We start from the raw sequence: 8,966 nt of genomic DNA on the forward strand, positions 1-8,966 counted from the left end.
ATCCTTGTGGAAGTCTGATTGGTACTCAAGTGTGACAGTAATGGGAGTGGAAAGACAGAAGGGTGGGAGAGCTTATTTGCTGATGATTCAATCAAGCTGACCTACATTGTTCTAGTTTGATTTCATTGTTTTGACAAGGTTTGAAGTTGGCACTGCAAGTTGGAACTTCTGAAATGAGATAATTGATGTCAAACAAGTATGATCAAGAGACAAAATGGCCTTTTTTATTTGTTATTTTTATTAACCAGTGGCAACGAATTCAGAATCATCTCCTGATGATTTTTTAAACATTTACCTTGTTATGAAAATTCTGTTAGCTTTTGAATTAAGCACTTGAAAAGGTAGCTAGAGATAGATAAATTTCTGCTTACCTTCTTCCCACCCCCTAGAAAGGACCACTAAAAAACCCCTCACCAAATAACAAACACAAGTACACATACACAAACGAGCCTCTTGGCAGAACTGTCCTTTATAGTCTGTTCATACAAGCAAGTTTGTGAAATTGTGGACAGAGTTCCCAGGACCTGTCATTCTAGCTTTTAATTATGTAGCTTAACAATAAGCTTCTCCGGTGACTGACATATAGCATGGCACATAACAGGAGTTTTCTGGGGATAGTTTCTAAAAGTAAGAGTCCTCTGAATTACCTTCAAACCATTGTGTGTGTTCACTAGTTCTTAATACTACCTTACATGGAATTACACCCTGCCCCAACTCCCTTGCTCATACCTTAGAACTAAAGGAAGGGCACTTTGCATTTCTCTTTGACTTTTTTTTTCATTCAGAGACTATGACCTGCTGTATCTCAATAGGCTGAAATTCATGGACAGCAGATGGGGTGGTGAAAAAAGCGTTAGGCAGTTCCCCAGGGCTGATGGAGCCAGAGTCACTTTGTACAGAGCCTCCACTGTTCTCAAACTGGGAGATTTTCTTTTTGATCATCTTTCTCTCTTTGGCTCTGCGATTTTGAAACCAGATTTTCACCTGAAACACAAAATGTTTTGTATTTAATGGGACGCATACTGAATGCAGTTAACATAGTGACTGCTGATATTGTACAGGACCTTTAGCATTTACAAAGTCCTTTCATATGCATCACTTCATTTGATGCTCACAATGACCATGTGAAGTATACCCATTTAACAAGTTAAAAAAATTAGGCTGAGACTCGGAGAGGGCAAGTACCTTGCATGAAATGAAACTGAGATCAAGTCCAGGGCTACTGACTCTGAATGCTGTGCTCTTTATATTACACCTCATCCACCTCTTTTGTTGCACAGGTAGAAATAAATAATGATAGAATGACAGATGCTGATGAGTGCTGCTAAGAGGGAAGGATTTAAATAGCAAAAGTGATTGCAATTCGTCATTAAGAGAAACTTCCTAATAGTAAAAGGTTAATAAAACAGAACTGGGTGAACAAGAGTGATGAAATACTTTATATCTCTTGCTGGAGATAAAGACCAGAGTGATACAATGTGCCTTCACACATGGTTGAAATGCAAGCTGCTTGGAATAAGGCAATACATTAATGAAATTTACAATTCCAGAATTCTATGATTCCAGGATTACTTCTAGACTTAAGTGAAAAAAACATTAGGTAGTTATATAATTTCAAAGTCTGAGTGAATGAAAACTGTTGATCCTTGCCATAATTTAATCTTCATTGAGTACCCATAGTAAGCTAAATTTGAGGCAGGCATCATAGAATTATGTAGAAAATTAAGTTTCCTACTGTATATAGCAGAAAAACTTGGTTCAGGTAGGAGAATTGATGTTCAGTTACTGTTATAGTTTGACTGATAAGAATCAGATAATTGCCACGGTTGCAAATTTCCACCTCACCCATTGGTTGTGACTACCTGGGGAACCAGATCAAGGTTTTGATCTGATTGATGAATTCTATGGGAGTTATAATCCCTTCCCACTTCTTATGCTCCAATCTTTTGCTTCCATACCTCCATGGTGCCCACCACATTCAATTGTTAATAAACCCACAGACCAATGAGACTAAGCTGGGAGGTCCTGTAGGATGGATATGAGTTTTAGGAGAGCTTGGAGAATATCTTGGTCCTCTGTTTTTCTTCCATTCCTGCTTACAGACCTCTGTAAAAACTCAGCCTATTGAAATGACTATATGAGACATGTTGGTTGTACTTCTGGCGTACCTGTCTCTCAGAAAGGCCCAGGTTAACTGCCAGCTCTGATTTTCTTCGGATGGTGATATATCTATTACAGTGAAATTCCTTTTCCAGCTCCAACCTTTGATGATCTGTGTAAACGACACGATACTTTTCTTTTGTCCTGGTTTTCCCTGTTAGAGGAGAAAGCATTGTGTTTACTTTTATTCTGCTTCTTTGGAGATTGTTTTGGTTGAAGAACTCATAGCCACTCTTCCCTACCTCATCTATTATTTAAAGTATAAAAAAAGTATAAAAGGTATATTTTTGAATCAAAGATGTCATAAGTCCATTTCTCCATTAAATACATTCTTATCTGTGGCTGAAATATCTATACCCATATCTATATCCATATCCATATCTATCTATCTAATCTAAATAGATATATAGGCATATATCTCTATCTACATCTCTATGTATAAAACCAACATCCCTCTAATTAATGTTTCTTTTAAAATGATCAATCAAATCACAATCACTCCACCATTGACTTACTGTTACACCAAAGCATTTAAAATGTTTAAATACTTAACTCATGATTTTCCTTCCCTTCCCACTCACATATGGGAATAGCATTGGCAGTAGTAGCAACATCCATTTTACTTACACATCCCATTAAATTTTATGCTGTCCTTTCATACTGTTTTTTTTATTAAGCCTCTTACCTACCCTCTCTAGTTATGCAGAACATGTCTTATCCCCATTTGACAGATGAGGAACTTTAGGCTCAGTACAGGTAAGTAAATGACTTTGTGCTAGTGAGCTGAAGAGTAGGGACCCAAACCCATACCTTTGACTCCCAGTTCAGTATGCTAAATATTATCCCCAGTTTGAACATGCCGGGAAGCATAAGAATGACCCAAGTGTGGCAAACTGTTTTGGGATTTTGACATTATACTTATATATAATTGCGAGACAAAATTTGGTTTGGATACTAATTTAAAAGGAAACATTTATTGTCACTTAGCAGATTCTGTTTCAGAATAGCACTTATTACCTATTAGGAAAAAAAACAGGTTTTTGGAGGGGGAGTCTTAAACCAATTGTTTTATTCCCAACTGAATAGAGAATGAGGGAAGGAGGGGAGTGTTGACTTAAAGAGAATAAAGTGAATATTCCATGCCCTTTGAAAGGATATCCAAACATTTGCTTTGTGTTACAACATTTAACTAATTTCTTATGCCTTCCTTCAAATAGAGTTTTATTCCTCCTTTCAAATTTTCCAAAGGTGATTAGGAAGTTTCCCTTTCTTTTCAATTTCTTTAGCCCCCTCCAGCGTCTTCCTTTTTTTTCACTATAGCTTTTAGAAACTCCTTCTGATCTTTTTTGGTTGTTTTTGATGTAAAGTTTTGGGGGGCAATTCGTAGGACAAAGACTTATTTAGAGTGGTTCCCTAAACTCCATTGAGGTGTTAAGATGCAGCATAGGCCTAACAAAGGAGCTACATAGCATCAGATCTCATCCTGAACCCTCTTTACATTCAGGAACACCAGCCAATTGGTTTGGAATTTACAAGCCCTAAACAAATGTCAGACACCCTTTCATCTCCAGGAAAGGAAAAAAAAAAAAAAGGACATGAATGTAGAAACAAATTCGAGATGAGAGATATATTTTAGGATTAAACTAAATGGCTGAATAACTCATGGACTAATGAACTGAACAAAATCCAACCCCCGCAAAAAGGAAAATAATGAACTCCAGTCAGTTCACCTACCTAAAAGGCCCAAATTTTGAGCTGGTTTTCTAAATCTAAACAGAAACCCAGAAAACCACACGTCTGGCTTTTTATATGTTGCAAAGAGAGAATGTATATTTGGGGACAAAATGAAACCCTGAGATTTAATTTATTTCCAGAACCTCAAATCTTGGGATCAAAATGTATCTTTGAAGGGACGTTTCCTAAAACCCTTCCTAATCCCAAAGTGGCTGAGTGTTTAAATTCTAACTTGAGGCAGATAAGTTAAAATTCAACTTGTGTGTGTCTGTGTTTTTCTGCTCTTTGATAATCAGTAAATATAACCAGACTTCAAGAACTCTGGAAAGGTTGTGTTCCTTCCCTACCCCCATTGGTCATAAATTCCCTTCTTGCAGTTTCTTCTGAGGACAATAAAGTCAAGACCAGGCCTCTTTATTTGCCATGAAAATCCTCACCCTTTCCGGCAATATAACTCCCGAAGAAAGGAGGGATGGGGAAGAGCCTGGCTGCATATCAAAGCCTTGAGAAGTGTTAAAAAAAAGTCTGTTGCCCCAATCTGGCAGATAAGACCTAAAACCCCACGAAGACATAGCTGAGGGGAAAATACTGATTACACAGTTTACAAAGAGAAATAAATTCTAATTTCCTGGTGTTCTTCTATGCCCCCTCCCTGAACTGTCTCCCCTCCACCCCATTGCCTATTCCCATTAAATGACAAAACAAGATTGAAGGGGATTTGGACATTTTCTGGTAGATCATAATGTCCATGTTCCCGTACCCAAGCACCAACAAAACACTGAGTACATGCTTTTATTGTTCGAGCTATTTTCTTCCACAGACTATGACATTTCTGAGGGTGAGGGACTGGAAATCTTTTCTCAGAGGTTATTGTGAGTTGATTTAGGAAAGTAACAAAGTCTAAGATGTACTCAAGGACTACTTTCGTCTCTCTGTAGCGCAGATTTCATTGCCTCATCCCCAAAGACTCAGACAAACCTCCATAATTCAAGATGGATACAGTCCTTCCCATCACCCGGGGGACACTATCCCCACAGAGTTTGTAAGCAAATGTCATCATATATGATGACTTTTGTCACCTTAAATGAAATAAAAATGGTGCTCATTTGAGAGACTGGCTGTGAAATAGCTGTTAGGCAGAAAAGCACTCACCAAACTTAGGAGTTTGATGGTGGCAGTGGTGGTAAAGATGATGAAAACCAATATCTTTCTGTAGGGAGTACTGTGTAATTGACTCCACTGGAATGACTTTTCATCTTACAGTAATTCTTCACTACTTTTAGCTAAAAATTAAATCCAAATTCATTTTTAAAAGTCCAATGAAATGAGCAAAACCAAGGAAGACAGTAGCCTCAAGTATTATTAAGGAACTCACTTTATGAAGTGCCCTAATTGAATAATGCCTTTTAAGCATAACTTCCTCTTTGTCCAGTGGCATAATCAGAATCGATCCATGTTACTTCCTCCTCTCCCCGTTTTTCCCACTTCTAACAAGAAAACCTCTCTCCAGCTCTGCTTAGGTTACCACCTTACCAATAGTCATCCAGGGCCACAACTCTGGATAAAAGAAAAGAATAAAAAACATAATTCCTTGCTCTAATGCACTGACACTGTTTAAAATATGAAAATGCATAAAAATACTTAACTTTCTATAAAAACTTTTCTGTCAGATTCCTTTTAATATAATCTTTAAAATGAGATGTGTACTGGAATAGACCACTTAGGGAACTAAGTGGAAATAAAAATATCTTACTTTTAAATCAGATCACCCAGGGGACAGTCATATACTCCATGTGTCGGTCCCCTTGCTGTTATCAGAAAATCAAATGCTATACTGGTCACTATGAAATGTTTTCTGATTGCCCCCTAATATGTGTATTTTTTCTTTAACTTAGGTCTAATTAACACATTCTTCAGTAATGGAAAAAAACACTTTCATTTGAGTACTTAAATCACAGAAGGTGTTACTTTTATTTAGTAGTTCATGTATTTTCCTCTCAGCCATAAACCATATGTTGTTCAGTAATACTACGAAGTGAAGTAGAAAATTTAGGAGGAACTGACTCACTCATTCGTTTAACAAATATTTGTTTAACACCCACTATGTGCTAAGCATATAAATGGGTGAATTTTGGTCTGGAGTGGTCCAGTGAGGTGATCAGGTTAATTTGGCAGGGGTCGGGGGCGGGGAGGGAGGCCGGGCAGTAATAATCTGATGACCATATTTTTCATCATATTCTTAAGTTGTTGCTAAAGACGCACCTTGGGCTACAAGAATATAGCAAAGAAGTAGTTTTTAGTTGTAAGACATTCAAATGAAACAAAGTTTGAATTTAATAAAGCCTCATCTATAGGGTAGGCTGCCAAGAGTAAAAGGGGTTTCAACATCATTCAATTTTAAACTTCACATAGAAATTGGAGAGAAAATCTTGTAGAGGTGGCATTTTAAAGTCAGGTTTGAGGGTTTAGCTGATGATGGAGATGCAACAGAATAAGGAGGTCCCTTTTAAACTTCTGGCGCCAGAATTACCCAAGAGAGAGGCTCTGGCTCATAAAAGCAAATGCAAATAGAAGACTTTTAAGCAAAGAAACCTGTCATATTTTCTCTCATAAACGGAAAATTCATGGCTCAGAATAATTTCTTTTGTCTTGTCCTTTTTTTCATTGTTCTCTATTCCAAACAACATGCTAGTGACTTTCCCCTTCTAAAGTGTTTCAAAACATAATCTGTACTGGGAGCATCTACTTTTCTGGCTTTTGTGTCTTTTGCTGATTGTTAGGGCTTAGTGAATGGATGTTAATTACAACCTTGAGATTCGATGTAATAACATCTCTGGGAGTGTCCCACCCTAACTTCATTTTCTATCCTACTTAGCCAGTGACTCCCCTATATTGGAAAAATATGGGGGATTTACCCCCAAAAGCTTTAAAGCCAAGCATTAAGTTCTATTTAAATTTGGGATTGGCACCCTAGTAATGTTCTCATCTCCTTCTCCTGTCTGAAAGTCTTCCTAATGGTATAAATTAGTTGGTTCCTTGCCATCCTTCTGCCTTTGCTTTTTGGAGGGGAGAGAAAATGCAGAACTGTGAACAGGAGCATAATCATTGTGGACAAATGCTATTGAAATGTCATTTCCTCCCCAGAGGGATGAAAGTGATAGAGTTGAATTTACTAATTTTCTCTAATGACAGGGAGCAAGGATTGGAATAGTAAGAATGTGATAAAAGAACAACTACAGCTGAAAACAAACATCTCCCTCCTCTCCTCGTCCAAGATTAAGGCAGAGCGCCCATTTTCTCCGCCCCTGGCTCCCAACAGTCGCCCACTGGCTTGCTGGTCGGCCATTAGGCTAGGATCGTTGTGCCTTCCCGCGCGCTGTCACAGACTAGCATTCAGCCCCTACACCTCAGGGACGCCTGCCTGAAGTTATGAGGGCTTTAACCATTTAGCGCGGGGGCTGATACTCGTGCACACCCAACAGGTGTGAGAGTTGAGTAGCATATTTCGTGCCAGCTCAGTGCTGTAGCTTTCTCGCCTGCCTCTACGCTTCCATTGGGGGAAAGGACGTTGGAAGAAGGCAACGGGTTTGAGGCCAACTCGCCTCTGCCAACTTGAGCTAAGGAACCTGGAGCTTCCTTGAGAGGCCAGGGTGACGAGGCCGCTTTGCTGTCTGGGTCGTCGTGACTAAACTGGAGGGTCCGTTGCCAGCCAAGCACCTTGAACCAAACTTGAGCGTCATCAGCTTTTGTGGGGATCTGGCCGCCCGGATGGGAAAGGGTTTGTAAATGGAACGGGAAAGCAGCAGTGCCTGAACTTAGGTACACCACCGTTGTCCTCGCGCCTCATTCACCGGTTAAGCTTTCCCGTGCATCTGTGTGCCCATCTTGGCAACTACAGGGTTGAATTCTGATCCTTGTGCCTCAACATACCCATTGTTCACGCGCTCACCCCCTTGATTGATCAGGGAATGGCGAAAAACACCCCTAGTGTAGGTTTAGTCCCAAGCGCCCCAGTCAGCGGGCTTTGAGCACACGCGCGCGCGAGGGAGGTACTTAATCCACCAGCCAGCTACACAGGACTCTGCTCAGTTAAGCTCTCCCGGGACAGGCCTGAGGAGTAGGAGGACGTGCAAGCCAAAAAAGTAGAAGAGAAGCGAAGGAAGGAAAAGTGTGTAGGCACTGGAATCAATTACTCACCGGTCACCTGCACGGTCTTACGCATCCATGCATAGGGGCTGTGGCGGCTCCTGGTGGGAGAACTGGAGTCGGCGGTGCCCAAGTCAATGGGGACCAGTGACCCGCCGGCCGGGGCTGGCAAGCTGCCGCCGCTGCTGCCGCCGCCTGGGGGGTCCAGGTTGCTGTAGTCCTGCGAGCCGAAAGCGGTAAGGCTCGAGGTCATGTCGTTCATGGGCACTGTGCCCATTGTGCTGGACGGCCCGGGGTACGCGCTCCATTCTTCCTTGGGTGGACTATAGGGTGAGCCCCAGGCCCCCAGCGACGGCCCAGGAGGATCCATGCTGGGCAAATGGGGATACCCCATGTAGTGCGCATAAGTCGGGGCCGCAGCAAAGTTGGAGGCTGGCAGCGGACTCCCACTGGCGCCAGTGCCGCTCGCTCCGGCGGTGCCGCCCCCGCCAGAGCTCCTGAAAGTGCCCGGGTACATGCCCGCTTCTTTCTCTAAAAGGCAGCTTCCATACATGACGGCTTGGGTAGAAGGAAGGAGCTCCCTAAGCCATCCTGAGGTACCTGTAAGGCCCCAACCCAACTTTGAGAAACAGCAGAGAATCAATAGGTCAGTGCGCAGTTGTGCGGCAAGATCCTCTGTGCCCCTCAGACTACTCCATCCCACGTTTCCTAACCCGACGGTTTCCAGGTGACTAGTAGACCGCTATAGATGGGCCACCAATGGCTGGGCTGACGTCAAGGGGCTTCAGGCTTTTACATAGCATTTGCATTCAAATGAAGGGCCATTTCACTTTCACAGGAATTTGTTCACTCTGTCCCCCCTCTCCGCAAGCTCCCGGACCTTTCTGTCTCATCTTTCTTTATTCTGTCCATCTGGTGCCCATAGC

At 41.5% G+C, this 8,966-nt stretch overlaps 1 protein-coding gene across 1 annotated transcript; it reads right to left on the reverse strand.

The window, feature by feature from the left end:
* Positions 1 to 777: 777 nt before the first annotated feature.
* Positions 778 to 8,593, reverse strand: CDX4 (caudal type homeobox 4). Its single transcript, XM_008591221.1, has 3 exons — positions 8,092 to 8,593; positions 2,169 to 2,314; positions 778 to 984 (listed from the first exon to the last, which is right to left on the reverse strand). The coding sequence occupies exons 1-3, from the start codon at positions 8,591 to 8,593 to the stop codon at positions 778 to 780; spliced, it is 855 nt and encodes a 284-aa protein (XP_008589443.1).
* Positions 8,594 to 8,966: the final 373 nt, after the last annotated feature.

This window comes from Galeopterus variegatus, unplaced genomic scaffold (assembly GCF_000696425.1).
Source record: "Galeopterus variegatus unplaced genomic scaffold, G_variegatus-3.0.2 Scaffold6763, whole genome shotgun sequence".
Classification (NCBI taxonomy): Eukaryota; Metazoa; Chordata; class Mammalia; order Dermoptera; family Cynocephalidae; genus Galeopterus; species Galeopterus variegatus.

Bases quoted from the DNA above. Each gene is read 5' to 3' on its own strand.
- CDX4 (XM_008591221.1), bottom strand. From the start codon at position 8,593: ATGTATGGAAGCTGCCTTTTAGAGAAAGAAGCGGGCATGTACCCGGGC. The intron at 2,315-8,091 runs GTGAGTAATTGA...CTCCTCTAACAG, and splicing joins TAAGACCGTGCAGGTGACCG to GGAAAACCAGGACAAAAGAA. The intron at 985-2,168 runs GTACGCCAGAAG...TTTGTGTTTCAG, and splicing joins TGGGCCTTTCTGAGAGACAG to GTGAAAATCTGGTTTCAAAA.